Source organism: Oncorhynchus kisutch, linkage group LG29, assembly GCF_002021735.2.
Source record: "Oncorhynchus kisutch isolate 150728-3 linkage group LG29, Okis_V2, whole genome shotgun sequence".
NCBI classification, from domain to species: Eukaryota; Metazoa; Chordata; class Actinopteri; order Salmoniformes; family Salmonidae; genus Oncorhynchus; species Oncorhynchus kisutch.
In genome coordinates, this window is record NC_034202.2 from 16,153,537 (window position 1) to 16,169,565 (window position 16,029).

The 16,029-nt window shown below is 41.7% G+C and overlaps 1 protein-coding gene across 1 annotated transcript in view; it reads right to left on the reverse strand.

Annotated features, from left to right (window-relative positions):
• The window catches only part of LOC109874383 (sarcoplasmic/endoplasmic reticulum calcium ATPase 2), a 42,905-nt gene that overhangs the window by 13,229 nt on the left and 13,647 nt on the right, over nt 1-16,029 (reverse strand). The window contains exons 4-5 of the mRNA XM_020466266.2: nt 15,423-15,527; nt 7,640-7,778 (exon numbers count right to left, since the gene is read on the reverse strand). Of these exons, the coding sequence (XP_020321855.1) occupies nt 7,640-7,778; nt 15,423-15,527 (244 nt within the window). The remainder of the gene's footprint in view (nt 1-7,639; nt 7,779-15,422; nt 15,528-16,029) is intronic.

Here is a 16,029-nt window from a genome sequence, read left to right on the forward strand (position 1 = left end):
GGATCCCCATTAGCTGACGCCATTGGCAGCAGCTAGTCTTACTGGGGTCAGACAACGAAAAATACATTACAGACAAAAGATTATACAATTTACATATAGAAGGTAATGTAGTTTTACTGTGTATTTAGTCCAACTACTTCATATAGACGAAGACTGAAGATAGGGAAGGCCTACTGTACGACATGCAAAACTAGGGCTGACCCCAATTGGTCGACCAAGATTTCGTTTTTGTCGAGCAGTAGCAAATATGTATATTATTTTTATGGCACACAAGACAACCGTCTGATTCGAGGTCATCTCAGTGAACTAATCCGTTGGAGGCCGCATGGATGGCACAAGGGGAGTGTGGCAATAAAGCACTTCTCTCCAAAATGTGCTCTCCTGACACATTCATTGTTTTACGACATCGGTGTGAATTGTTTGCCTTGATTATTAGGGTCGATCAATTCCCCTTTACATACATCACCAGTAGTATATTTACCATTAATTCCTAATCTACAATGATGGTTTAGTTAGGGTAATTTCTGTTAATGCATTCAATATTTTATTATTCCAGTCTTTTAAAGTTCATTTTCAGAGTGGACACATTGTTTGCAGAGCAGAAACAAGATTATTTAATACCATTTGTCAAGTTAGGTATTTCTTTAGTTTGGAGCGGTAATGTTCCACAAAAATGTGCATATGAAAACCAGCACTGGCACACAGGTGGGTAGAAATGGTAAGATAAATCCGCATTCCACATGAGAAAGGTTGCTGACTCCTCGTGTAGCCTATTACCGACATCTTCAGGAGAGTAAAGGCAGAATTTGAAAAAGCCAGCAGGAACGGGAGGAGGATGGTCGCGTCAGGTTAAGTTTTTTCTTCTGGTCATCTTGATCTCTGGCTCCGAAGTCATTTGTGTCTTATTTCAAACAGTTCACTTACAGCATCAGGAAAGCATATAGTTGATTCGAAAGAACAGACAACTTTCGGTCAACCACGGTTTGTGTGTCAGGGACTGCCCTATGCAAAACATACATTCAAAAAAAGGAAAATCATTTTGATCAGTTCTACAGTGCAGTAGTTGGGGTTTAGATGTGAACGCTGCTGGGCAGGAGTCTCTGCTATGGGTCTTATGGAACTAGGCAAGAGAAGCAGCTACTTATTTTCTAGATTTAACCCTCCAAACATTCTGATAAAAGTCTGGCCATAGCTCTACCAACTCTAGGCTTCAATCTAGATCCATCTCAACAGGCCGAGATTGAAGGATGATTGGGAGGTGTGAGATGAGGGTAGCACAACAACAAATACATGTGCAGAATATACTAAATATTTCCCCCACCCTGTGTGGCCTCAGTTTATAAAAAGCCACTGTCAAAATGCCCCTAACTCAAACTAGCTAATAGTGGAGCGTGTTCCCAATATACACGTCGGGTTGGTTAAGAGGGTCATGAATAGTAGGGTAACCTACTTTTGATGACTATGAGTGCAGAGCGTCTGTAAGAATAGGTCATCATTAGACAAGCTGTTCAAAACACGTTAGACAAGAGTAGGATGGATTGGTGCCATCAATGGTTACTTCAAAAACCTGTGTCACTAAGGGTCCTTTCCTCATAACTCCATAGATAAATAACAGAGGAGAAATGCACAACCTTATCCGTGCCATTATAGTCATAGTGCAGAGCCGAGTATCACACTGTGTCCTCGGATGTCGCTGTGGTTTGGATAACCCTAACTGACTCGCCACTGCAGACAGATGTGGGGTTCTAAAAATGCAATGAAGTGTGAACTAGCTTGCATTAGAGGTTGTAGAAGTCACTCTCCATCAGCATGGAGGAAGCTTTATTTACTTGGTCAACTTTGAGAAAGGGACAGACTTTTGCTTCCAGATTGAAGACCTTTTTCCATCCCCCCGGCATCTCAAAGTTCCTCTCCGGGAGAGATAAATGGGAAGCAACACAAACTTTAGCACACAAAGGCCAAGGCAATCCTTTTCAGCCCAAAGATTAACACTCACTAATGCATGTGCACGCATTGTGACATGGAACCTGGCCTTAGTTGCGGTGGTGCTCCTGTATGCTTGTGTGGAGCTGTGTAAAACTTGTTACTGCAGACCACAAGTGGAGGGGGGGAAAAAAGCAGGTCATGTCACCCCTCCTGCCCTGGTAAACATTCACCCAGGGCTGTCTGCATGGGGGTCCAGAAACTTCAGTGGCCAGTACTCCTACTTACTACTCCCTGGCGAGGCTGCACGTAGGCCTGAAGTTTCTTGGGTCGTTTCACCTATTCTGAGAGTCACCTGCCATGGTGGATGTGTAGTGAGAGAGCAAGGGAAAGAGAGCGCGCTTGTTTGATTCCTATATACAGGATGTTGTGGCTTGAAGGGGTCTGGGTTATTGCCATGGCAACAGTTGGTTGGTGAGGGTCTGAATGCTGAAAGGGAGGGTGGGGAGAGGTGATGCCAAATCAGTTGGACAAGAAGAAAAAAAGTCCTGGAAGGGGAGCTGGCGAAAGAACTGCTGATGTTTTAGGAAATATCACACAGAATCCTTGTTCCTGACAGCCAACTGTGGGTGAAAAGAGAAACGAGGAAGGGAATCTCTGAATCAGGCAACCTGGAGCAGAGTGACCGGGAATGCTGTTCGCACTGGAGGATAAACCTAGGCTTGACAACTGCTAAGTGAAAGCCACAGCAGACGACGTGGTGAAGGCAGTCTCAGGTTTCTGACACGCGCCTCAGCTCATGTTGAGGTCGTCCACCCCACTCGTATGCACCACCACTGTGTTTATAGCCCCCCCCCCCCCCCCCCCCACAGTGGTGGTGCATACGAGTGGGGTGGACGACCTCAACATGAGCTGAGGCGCGTGCCAGAAACCTGAGACTGCCTTCACCACGTCGTCTGCTGTGGCTTTCACTTAGCAGTTGTCAAGCCTAGGTTTATCCTCCAGTGCGAACAGCATTCCCGGTCACTCTGCTCCAGGACTTTCAAACCCACCCCTCTTTCACCTTTCAACACTCTCAGAAACTCTGCTCTGACCCCATGCTTGCAGAGAACCCAAAGTCCACCAGGAGGCAGCCAGTAACAATGGCTGGCAAACACACTGTGGGACAAAAATAATATATATATATATATTGTTTTAACTATCCACATGAAACTGCTCAGTCATGTAAAACATGTTTATTGTGGTGTAACAGTAGGGCAGATATCTGACCATTGATGTAATATAAAAAGGGAGGCAAGTGTGGCGGTTGGGTTTTGACCTGATGCGACCGCACTGATTGGCTTGGCTGTATGCATGTAGATGAGCACCTAATCAGTGTGTGTGAGACAGACTGGACAATTTTGGTGTATGCCACAAACTGTGCAGGGTTACTGGCAAGTAAACTAATGAATACAAACGTGGTGGGTAGGTGGGAATGGTCTTTCTGGTAGACTTCCTAGGTCACTGAGCTCCAGGCAGTGGGAGACAGCAGCTCCAGCCCAGTCTGTCAGCTCAGACTCACCCTTCAGGGCAAAAGGTGAGGGGGATGGGTGGGTCAAGGCATTAGGCAGATGCTGCTTTTAACATGGCACTTCATGAATTAATATTAGAGTGAAGAGTCAACTCCTCTCCTTACTCACAGCAGAGAACGTCCACATACTCTGCCTCATTGGTATATAGTTACTCGTTACTCTAGGATTGGAGGGGTGAGTGAGGGGTTAACCAAAGCCCTTCATTCCAAGTCCAAAGTGTGGTGTCAGGAGTGGGAAAGGGCACCATCTGTCATATAAGTCTTATAACTAATGCCCCCAACCTTCCTTTTGAGGGGAAAGAGAAGGCAAAGTCATTTTCTAGGAAGGTGGGTGACAAAGAGAGCAAGACGAGGATAAAAAAGTGGGGAAAGGACAGGGCGATGTATTGAGTGACGCTGAAGGAGAACAGTCCATCTGTGAGGAGGCCAGGTGACAAGAGGAAGGAAGCCATGGAAAGGGTTGTGGATCTAACACCCAGTTGGGACATGGGGACTGAGGCCGCTGTAGTCTGGTTTCACTGTAACCCTAATCTTATCATAGCCATCACACAACCCCCCCACACACAGAGACTCAACTAATTTGAATGACCCTCAATTGGTTTACAGCTCTCATGGTCTTATGTAACCACGCCAATCACCTGGTGCAGCCATTGTATTGGATTAGTCAGGGAGATGAGCAGTGTTCAGCAGGGTGGATGTGCAAGTTGGGGGAGTGTTATCTACATCCCAAACAAATAACTTACCTTTTTAGCAGAGCCTACTTAATCTTTCATCTCAAGCACCTATTTCACCGCAGCCTGGCGAGATACAGGTAGATTTGACAAGTGTAGGGGGTGTTCTCATGCAAACATCCTCACCCAGCGTCTGTCCCTCCAGAGAGAAACAGTGGCCAGTTTTACATTGATAATCTGTTGGCAGTAGCGTGAGCGTCAACTGTTTAGAGCTTTCTAATGTCCCTCATTGGAAGTGATTAAGTACAGTGAAACTAAAAAAAAAGGTTGAGCTCATAGCTCGAAGTTGTTTCAATGTCTGATGTAGACATTTACCAGCCAAGATCAAAGACTGTTTGGGTTTATCAATTGCAGTGAATGCATCTGTAAATCAATTAGCAGAGCCAATGGCAGGTGGTGTCTGATCTTGGGGTTTAGCAGTGGTGACAGGAGAGAGAGGAGCAGAGATCAGGAGCAACACAGCTTTGATCCCTCTCTGCTTATCATCAGAGCACTAAGATCAAACAACTCCATCTACATACATGAAAGAACATGCATGCCCACTAAAAAACACAAATATGAAATGCAAAATACTCTCACACACACATCTAAAAACAGACAAACCTGCACGCCCCCTCCCCCCAAACAATGTGTGTTATCACCGGAGACTAGTTTATCAAACCTAAGCAGAGATGGCGCATTGGGAACATATTCAGACACGAAGACCTTTCCCACATGTTAAGTTACAGCCCCGGGGGGGCTCCCGGATGGCGCAGCGCTTCAATCCCGGGCCGTATCACAAGATCGGAACACTTTCGTTCAGTCTGCATGGTCAATGCATCACATGCAACAATGTTGATGACAACAATGTTGTTTTCAATTTGATCTTATAAATCCACAAGCATCCTATAATTACAATATTAGTTTGTGTTTCTACATCTGCAAACAGCTAGTTTGTATTTTCTTAGCATGTTAAGCTAAATCGTGTTAGCCACTAATGGTAATCGCTAGTTAGCTGGCTAGTACCGATACCAGAGCTGGTGGAGGCTTAAAAATCAGCATGTTATTTGTGCAAGTGTCTTCTAAATCAAAGAGGAATAGGCAAAGCATGAATATGTTGGCTATACGAATAAAGATTTAATGTATCCAAAGATTATAGGGTCCCCTAGGAAACACGGACCATCACTTTAGTTCCTACCCTGTCACAATAACTCGTCAATGGTATTTTCATTCATTGTCATGTCAAACACTGTATTCAAAGTGCCCTCTATTATTTATAACTATGGAATTGGAATAAACATTGTATTTCCATGATTGCCAATGTTCACCAAAGTGTTTTGATCTAAATCGCAACTGCAACATTTGGTTAAAAATACAGCCTAATTTTTTTTGGCCATATCGTGGCAGTGTGGAATTGATCTCAAATTAAAATGCAGGAAATTATTTTAAATTGAACAGAATAAAACAAATCAGAATGTAGAAAGATCCATTGAAATTATTTAGAATATAATATTTTAGCCATATCGCCCAGCCCTACATATATATTAGTGATGCACCGATATCTTCTTTGCCAAAACAAACAATACCGATTTTTAACATTTTAGCAGCCTTAAGCATTCTAGTACAGTTAAATAGTTAACACCCACAAAGCAGTCTAAGGCACTGCATCTCAGTGCAAGAGGCGTAACACAGTCCTTGGTTTGAATCCAGGCTGTATCACATCCTGCCGTGATTGGGGGTCCCATAGGGAGGCACACAAATTGTCCAGCGTCATCCGGGCCGTCATAGTAAATAAGAATTTGTTCTTAACTGACTTGCCTAGTTCAATAAAGGTTACACACAAGTTATTTTGTGGACATTTACTCATGTAAACAAAATCAATCCTATTTCTTTCACTTACTTGCTGTGCTGTTTCATTGTTCATTTGTTCAGTTTCATTCTCAACCAGGATTTCTACGCTGTTTGGGTATTTTTCATGTAAAATAACACTAGGTGACCAATCTGTAGTTTCAGTAGCTAGCTAACTATATAGCTGTCATTTAAAATAACCCAAATTTATAAGGCAGTTCTTATTTGATTAATGGTGGTCGGACCCATCTATGTGAAGCTAGCCACAATAAGGATTAGCCGCAATAGTGGACTTTGCATTTATCCTTCAAAATAACAAAGTATGTCATTGATAGTGACGCAAATTAATAGAAATAGTAGAATTGTGCCATTATTTAATAGATAATGCTAAAAGAGGTTGCAATGTTATATTACAAAAATCTGTTGATCACATGACAAAGTGGTGATCCTGTATTATACTTTTGAATTGCATTTGGGGCATATTTACTTTAATGTAGAGCCATACCTATGGATTATATATGGATATGGATGGATGAATGGATGATGTGTGACATTTGGAAAGGCGCACCTGTCTATATAAAAAGGTCTCACAGTTGACAGTGCATGTCAGAGCAAAAACCAAGCATGAGGTCGAAGGAATTGTCCGTAGAGCTCCAAGACAGGATTGTGTCAAGGCACAGATCTGGGAAAGGGTACCAAACATTTCTGCAGTTTTGAAGGTCCCCAAGAACACAGTGGCGTCCATTATTCTTAAAATGGAAGAAGTTTGAAACCACCGAGACACTTCCTAGAGCTGGCCTGACGAAACCAAGATTGACCTATTTTGGCCTGAATGCCGAGCGTCATGTCTGGAGTAAACCTGGCACAACCCCTACGGTGAAGCAGGGTGGCGGCAGCATTATGCTGTGGGGATGATTTAGCGGCAGGGACTGGGAGACTAGTCAGGAGAGAGGCAAAGATGAGATCCTTGATGTAAACCTGCTCCAGAGCACTCGGGACCTCAGATTGGGGCGACGGTTGACCTTCCGACAGGACAACGACCCTAAGCACACAGCAAAGACAACAAAGGAGTGGCTTCGGGACAAGTCTCTGAATGTCATTTAGTGGACTAGCCAGAGCCCGGACTTTAACTCGATCGAACATCTCTGGAGACCTGAAAAGAGCTGTGCAGCGATGCTCCCCATCCAACCTGACAATAGCTTGAGAGGATCTGCAAAGAGTGGGAGAAACTCCTCAAATACAAGTGTGCCAAACTTGTAGCGTCATACCCAAGACTTGAGGATGTAATCGCTGCCAAAGGTGCTTCAGCAAAGTACTGAGTAAAGGTTTGAGTATTTATGTAAATGTGATGGTTTTTATTTTTTATAAATGAGAAAATTCTAAAAACCTGTTTCATTATGGGAGTATTGTGTGTAGATTGCTGAGTAAACATTATTTTAAAATCTATTTTGGAATAAGGCTAATGTAATAAAATGTGGAAAAAGTCAAGGGGTCTGAATACAGTGTAAGTCATGTGTGGGGTTGGTTGACAACCAAATCATCAGTTAATAGCCAGTTCCTACAAAGAGGTGTATTAGAAGCATCTTACCAGCCACCTCCACAATGTCTCCTGGTACAAGGTCCCTGGACTTGATCCTCTGCACACTCTTCCTGTCCTGCCGGTACACCTTGCCCATCTCTGGCTCGTACTCTTTCAGCGCTTCAATGGCATTCTCTGCATTTCGCTCCTGTAAGACAAAAGCCACCAGATTAATCAATATTATTCAGAGATAAGGTCAATTTTAAGTGTGGGTTGATGACAAGATCCCACACAGAATTTAGAGATGGTTCAACGATGGGAATGATCACTCGAAGTGAATCCCAAAGCAAATCATTGAATATTGTAAGACAGAAATATCACAGTATTTATCACAGTATTTACAATGCTGATCTGTGGATCTCTCATATACACAAAAGAAAAACAATAGGACCAAAAGGGAAAAAAAGGGCAATTACATCTAAAATTGAGCCCCTAATAAAGTGTAATGAAACAATACATTGCTGGTTCATTCAACTGGATTGTGTTTTTAACATATTGTAAGCTTAACATCAGTCAGTGTGCCCTCGGATATGGCTGAGGACTGGTGTACCCAGCCAGCGATCTGCTGAACTTAACCCTCTGTGTGATTACTCCCTGAGGGACAGTCACAGGCAGCCAGCCCGATAGCACTCTGGACAGGGCAAGTCAGGGCATTACAGCCAAAATATATCAGGATATAAAAATAAAAAAAATTGTATGACAGTATGTTTAGTTTTAACAAAAACATTTGCTTTATGAGTAGTAAGTGATCCCAGGGTGCTTTTACGAGTAGTAAGTGATCCCAGGGTGCTTTTACGAGTAGTAAGTGATCCCAGGGTGCTTTTACGAGTAGTAAGTGATCCCAGGGTGCTTTTACGAGTAGTAAGTGATCCCAGGGTGCTTTTACGAGTAGTAAGTGATCCCAGGGTGCTTTTACGAGTAGTAAGTGATCCCAGGGTGCTTTACGAGTAGTGAGTGATCGCAGGGTGCTTTACGAGTAGTGAGTGATCGCAGCGTGCTTTACGAGTAGTGAGTGATCCTAGGGTGGCAACACATACATTCTAAGAGATTTCAATGAGTCCTTCTCCATTCTGATTGGTTTATAGTGTTCAATTGAAACAAAATATTTCAGCACTTTAATCATTTCTGCATTTCCTGCACTCATTTGCAGTGGCGGAAAAAGTACTTGAGTAGAAGTAGATACGTTAATAAATTACTGAAGTAAAAGTCACATCGTAAAATACTTGAGTAAAAGTCTAAAAGCATTTGGTTTTAAATATACTTAACTATCAAAAAGTACAATTTTATTGATAAAATGTACTTAAGTATCAAAAGTAAAAGCATAAATAATTGCAAATGCCTGATATTAAAGCAAACCAGATGGCACCATTTTCTTTTTACAGAGCCAGGGGCATACTCCAACACTCAGACGTAATTTACAAACAAAGCATTTGTGTTTAGTCAGTCCTCCAGATCAGAGGCAGTAGATGACCGGGGATGTGAATTGGAACACTTTCCTATCCTGCTAAGTATTCAAAATGTAACGACTACTTTTAGGTGTCAGGGGAAATGTATAGAGTGAAGAGTACAGTATTTTTAGGAATGTAGTGAAGTAAAAGTTGGAAAAATTAAATAAAGTACAGATGCCCCCCCAAAAAACAACTTACATAGTACTTTACTAATTTTTAACCAAATGTTGCAATTGTGATTTAAAGCAAAACTATTGGAATCATGGAAATAGAATTAGAATAAACATTCTATAGTTAGAATATAATAGTGGGCACTTTGAATACAGTGTTGTTTGAGATGACAACGAATTAAAATGCCAGGGAGGAGTTATTGTGACAGGGTAGGAACTAAAGTGTTGATAAGTGTTTCCTAGGGGACCCTATAAGCTTTGGCTACATAGCATGTTCTCGCTTAGCTATCTCATTTTACAAAAACATTCTTGCTTTGCATAATCCTCTGATTTAGAAGATACTGTTGCACAAACATGCTGATTTAGGTCTACACCATCACTGGTTTTATCAGGCTGTGTTAGCTAGCTACGCTTGCTCTTAGTTGCTAACAGCTAACTAGCTATTAACGGCTAACAATTAGCATCTCACAAGATTTAGGACATCTTGCTAAGGTAAAACAAACTAGCTGTTTGCTGATGTAAGAAATACAAACTAATAGTGTGTCATAGAACGCTAGTGGATTTATTTTAAGAAGCAAAGTGAACAGCATTGTTACATGTGCTGCATTGACCGTGTAGACTGAACGCAAGTGTCTCATGGTTGAGGAGCATCAAATGCGCTCCTTGAGTGACAGGGGGCGTGGCTAGGTCTGTGTTGAAAGTGGCATGGAGAGAAAGAGCAGAGAGAGATGACTCAAGTAGCAAAGTAAACTATACAAATTGACATTACACATGGCGTATCACATTTAACAAACCAAACATTCAAATACCGCTGTAGAAGGTAAAGTAAAAACCCAAACTGGTCCCTGCTCAATACCGGTATATCATAAAATATGGTATACCGCCCAGCCATAGGTCAGGGCACCCCCGCTGGATTTTCTCATTGTATGGGAACATGGAAACGTCTTTGTTAAAAACACAGGTGGCAGGGTGAGTGTTGTAGGTTAACGGTTGTCGTTGTGGGCATTGATTGGTCCAAGGCACCTCTATTGAAGTAGGGTATGGGGACTGCATAGAAATACGAAGGGTATTCTGAACATATGTCATCTTCACCTCCGCCGTCCCCAGTCAAGCTGATGGATAACGGCTCTTCTCTTGCATAACCCTCAACAGGGGCTAGAGAATAAATTATAAACTTACCAGACATCAACGGCTAAGCAAAGAGGGACAGAAGGTCATAAAGCATTTCACAGAGCCACACACTGTAGTGAGCGACTGAGGTGTGTTCAGCGGCAGTGTAAACTGCGTAACCGATTGGTCAAATAAGCCAAGAGAATGTTGCGAATTACAATGTGTCCTTTTGAAATGTGGGTAATATACACTTAGAACGACTCACCACGGGGTTCTATGTCTAGACAAAATTGTCATCCTCTTGTTTGAGGAATATCTCAGAAATCCGCAGGATGTAAAAGCCATAAGGCAAAAAAAGACTGCTCTATACTAAACTCCAGTGGCCAATGACACTAATGACCAAAAAGGTATAACTAAAACAGACAGATTGTATTAACCTGCTTTAATGGGATTCCCTCAGGCTGTGGGTGGACAAGTACCCAACAGGACCATTTAATTTAAAATAACCTCGCTACAACCTTGGCCGGTGCCAAGAGATTCATTGTCAATCTAGCTCACAAAACTAAATTAAAAAAGGTGATAATCTAGATATCATAGCATTTTGTTTCACTCTTGACAACACATTTGGAATATGTTAAACATTTACTGTTGACCCATCACTTCCATCCTCCTACACTAACTGGCCTGTTTCCGCCTCGCTTGCCGAGACGTCCGGCATTATTCAGTGTCCTTTTAAATATTGCGTTGCCATCCGCCAGGCTGATGCTAGGGAGTCCCTGTGCCCCACGAGCAGGCCTCACTCCAGGATGATCCGCTCCTGCCTCTGCTCCAATTTTGATTGAAGAAAAAAAAGGGCAGAAAGCAAGGTAATTAGGCTGTGTGCCTCCAAGCCTGCTCCTGCCACCAAGGTGCACACGGCCAAATCAATAATCCACTCCTCCATGACCTGCCACATTATCCCCCTGGGCTAAGCCAGAAGTCAAGGGGTAAGCACACGCAGAGGCATTCCAGTACAACCATACAGGTTGTGCCATTCAGGGATAAAAAAAATAATTAAAAAGGACCCAAGACTGAGGGAGAACTTGGCATGTGATAGGGGAGGGGGGCTGGGGTAGGCAAAGGCTTCAGGCCAGTCAGGGTAATGAACGCAGATGAAAATAAAACCAAGGAGAAGAAAGTGGGACGAGGGTTTCAGGGTGACCTCTTCTCACTCTGCTCCAGGCCCGGGGCTCCGGTGGGATGCCTGCTCTATCTTTAGCCTGGATGGGGAGAGTTACCTAGATCTGGAGTTTTACATTGAAAACCATTCATATAGGCTAATCATTTTTTCCCTCATAACTGAAGTTTAACTATCCTACTCCATCCCCCTCTGCATCTAGGGATTTTTTTAAATGTAATGCACCTGGCTGGCAACACCATCACACAGCCATGATTCAACCGACTGACTAACTTCTAAACTAAATAACTAAGGTTTTAAAATGTGGGTAGCTACATGCCCAGTGTTAATTATTAATTAATTATCCTGTTTCACAGAGGACAGAAGATTAGGCTCTGGTTCAGCTCAAAGCTTGGATCTATTTTTAACTGTCTTTTTGTTCATGGCATTTTCTCTCCCCAAGGTTTGAAGGATCGTTTGGACAGGCAGACGTACTGGCCAGAGGACGTCCACGGGGATCCCTCCAAACCCTCTTCCTGGCATCCAATCCCTTCCTTGTTCGTCAGGAGAACCAGCTCAGTGGCCAATCACAGGCAACTAATGGTCGTCACTGACTGGAGTGACCCAGAAGCCTTGTCATTACACGAGCAAGGAAAAAAAATCTAAAAATCTTTGCTACCATGTGTCTATCATTTCAGATTCATTCACACAATCAATTCTCTCAATTTACAGTGAACGAGGCAATCATTGACATTTCAGTAATTTAGCAGACAGTCTTATTCAGAGAGACAGTGCATTTAACTGTAGATAGGAGTAGAGATGTGCTTCTTTCCCTTTCATAACGATGTGATACGCATCTAAATACATGGGCTCTGATACGATACAGGAACAATACATTTTAGTTTGAAACGATGCGATTCACTATTTTTACATAAAAATTAATTTCCCATTATAAATTACAAACTGCTGCTGATGGAGCTCAAGAGCCGGGCCTCTCTTAGCTGGATTTGTCTGAGCTGACAAGTGTGTGTAAATGTATGCACCTGAGCCGAGACATAAGGTCTTCTCCAGAGTGACGAAGTCTCGACAGATTTGAGGCCCCACTTTCCATCTGAAACCACCACCCACTAATTGATATGCAATTTTCACAGATTAAGTGTTTGAGCTGGTAATTAATCAATATTTCTCATTTTCAAATTAGCTATGAAATAGCCAATGAATATATAAAACAACTAGGGCTGTTGCGGTGACCATATTACCGCCACACCGACAGTCATGACCACAGTAAAATTTCACAGGACGTAAATGGTACTCTGGAAATGTGTTGGTAGTACCCAACTAACAAACATATGGTTGCTAATGGCCTGGTACTCATGGCTCTATTGTCCCCCCCATCAGGTCCTAATGGCCTGGTACTCAGGGCTCTATTGTCCTTCCATCAGGTCCTAATGGCCTGGTACTCAGGGCTCTATTGTCCCTCCATCAGGCCCTAATGGCCTGGTACTCAGGGCTCCAATGTCCCTCTAACTACTCTGACATCAATGTAAATCGCATCAAACACTTATCAAAACTCACCTCACTGTGATTAAACTTCTTTCTTCAAATTTATGAACAGGTTGAAACAGAGTGAAAAACACTGGGGATGTTTCAAAGCCTAACAGAATGAAATGGACAGCGCTAAGGTGGTTTTTCATTCAAAAACATCCAACAAGCATAGAGTTTATGCATAAGCATAGGCCTAACATAGCCTGAAAAAAACATGAATTAAAATAATGATTGTGCCGTTATACAAAACATAGCCTACCACATTTTACGAAAGGCAGAAAAATAAATTATTTCGTTGTCGTATTTTTTTTTTTCACGATCAATGTCCCTTAGCATATTTCAACCCCGCAGGCGCTACACAAAACGCTGAAATAAAATAAAACATGCATTACCTTTGACGAGCGTCTTTTGTTGGCACTCCAATATGTCCCATAAACGTCACAATTGGTCCTTTTGTTCGATTAATTCCGTCCATATATATCTAAAATGTCCATTTATAAAGCGCGTTTGATCCAGAAAAATACAGCTTACAAAAAACGCAACGTCACTACAAAATAATTCAAAAGTTGAACAAATCCAAGTACATGGCAATAGAAAACAGCTCAAACGAAAATGTATCTAGTGTACGGTCATTCCAGGTTCTATGTATTTGCCAAAATATTTCAAACTACTTTTGTAATACAACTTTAAATATTTTTTAAACATTAATAATGATCAAATTGTAGACTGAAAACAAACCAGTGCCACTTTTCACGTCTTGCGCAACACACAAAAGTGTACCCAGTTCCTAGTTGGCCTACTTCTTCATTGCACAAAGGAACAACCTCAACCAAATTCCAAAGACTGGTGACATCCAGTGGAAGCGGTAGGAACTAAAAACAGGTTCCTAAGAAATATCCCTGGGCAATGACAAGTCAGGGAACAGAGAGAGGCAAAAAAAGAAAATTCTGAACAGTTAGTCCTCAGGGTTTTGCCTGCTACATAAGTTCTGTTATACTCACAGACATGATTAATTCGTTTCAGAAACTTCAGTGTTTTCTATCCAAATCGATGAATAATATGCCTATCTTATATTCTTGGCATGAGTAGCAGGAAGTTGAAATTGGGCACGCTATTTATCCAAAAGTGAAAATTCTGCCCCCTAGCCCTTAACAGATTTCACTACGTTTCCCCAAGCACATGGTAAATGCAGGAACAGGGTTGGAGAGTCCATGGCACAGAGAGTTTGGGCAGAATATAACCCGTTATATAGCAAGTGGCGGCATGCTCCTTAAACAGTAGTTGATGCATGAAGTGAAATAACCGGAGTGGTCTGAAAAACAAACTAGCTGGAAAGCGGCCTCCATTTACTATTCAAGGCCATATGGATGTCTTTTTCCCACCTGCCCATTTGATAATGGGCTATTCTAAATCAAAACAAATGTACTTATTTAGTAAAGACCTGATTAAATGTAGAAGTGAAAATATGAACAGCGTGTGCAACCTGAGGCAAGGAACAGAACGCAAGCTTTTTTTAGCTACATTCTCAATAGCTTATAGTAACATCGTGCATCCCATATACTGTATGTTTTGATTTCTAAGACATTCTGAGGTTTGTATCATTCAACTCTAAAGTTGCCAAATAAATCCAGCATATAGGACCTGTTTCAAATGATCACGTTTACACTCAACAGCCACTCGCTCTGTAATGGGAAAAATATCCTTTCTATTTTATTTAGCTAAGTTCAATTATGTTAAAATCATAATATGAAATAATTGCACGGGACTTAAGCATATCCTGTTTGCTAAATGAACAAGCCTATAGACATGGCACATAGCTAGATAACATACAGTATGAAAACTCATTCTGTTCTACTGAAATACATTATCTTCATGTTTCTTTAGCACTGCCTAAAATAAATTGAATTTTTATTTTTACATGCAGATGTTCCAAAGGCGCGCATCAGCGGCTTGTATGCATGGAGGCCTGGAGATGCTAAACGTGTTTATATTAATTAACAGTAAATTACTGTGAGACCGGCAGTCTTTTGCATGACAACAAGTTGACACATTTTCATAACTGCCCCAGCCCTAAGCACAACTTTGGAAGTTACATGCAGTTTGACACAGAGGACATCTGTCACTAAATAGGAGGTATTTTTGTAAGGTAAACAGAACGTAATATGAGCAGCAATAAAATGTGACCTGGAATTGGTTCAGACCCATGTATGTTATATGGCCTGGAGATGTGGCCTGATCCCATCATAAGCTAGGTCTACTACAATCAATTAACAATTACTGTTTGGGTAGGATGGTAAATCCGACCCCAAAGAATAACTAAGCTAACCATATAAAAAGGAAAATATTTTAAAAGATCTGCTTACCTGCCAGACACCCACAATGGCATTGGCTATAAGAATCAGCAAAATTACAAAAGGCTCAACGAATGCGGTGATGGTCTCCTCTCCCTCCTCAAACCAGGCCAGCACCTAACAGAGGAGGACAAATAGGCAGACAAGTCAGACAACAATACATGCATAACAGATTTAGACATTATGCCCTGCACTACCAGATATCAGCTTTAGGATGTAGAGGAGATTAGTATTGTAACGATACCAGGTTTGGTATCACGATACTTGATAAATGTGAGGTAAAAAAACTGCCACATATGCATAAATGAATCAATTATACAAATCCTACTATTCATTTTTACCTATCTAACTACAGCTCCAATGATATGGGATTTTTGGGTCCGATACAGATTTTAGAGAGGCAAAAGTCACCGATCTGCCGACTTGGTATTTTTCATTCCACTTCTAAAAAACAAAGTGTTCCAAAGGATTAACAGATACTCTAAATGTTTTCTAAACACAAATTAACAGTTTACATGAACCACCAAAAAGCAAATACAAAAACACTTGTTCAGTTTACCTTAGGTTGAACTTAAAGATTTTTCTACAGCAGTGGATACGAATGCAGATGGGTTGATGC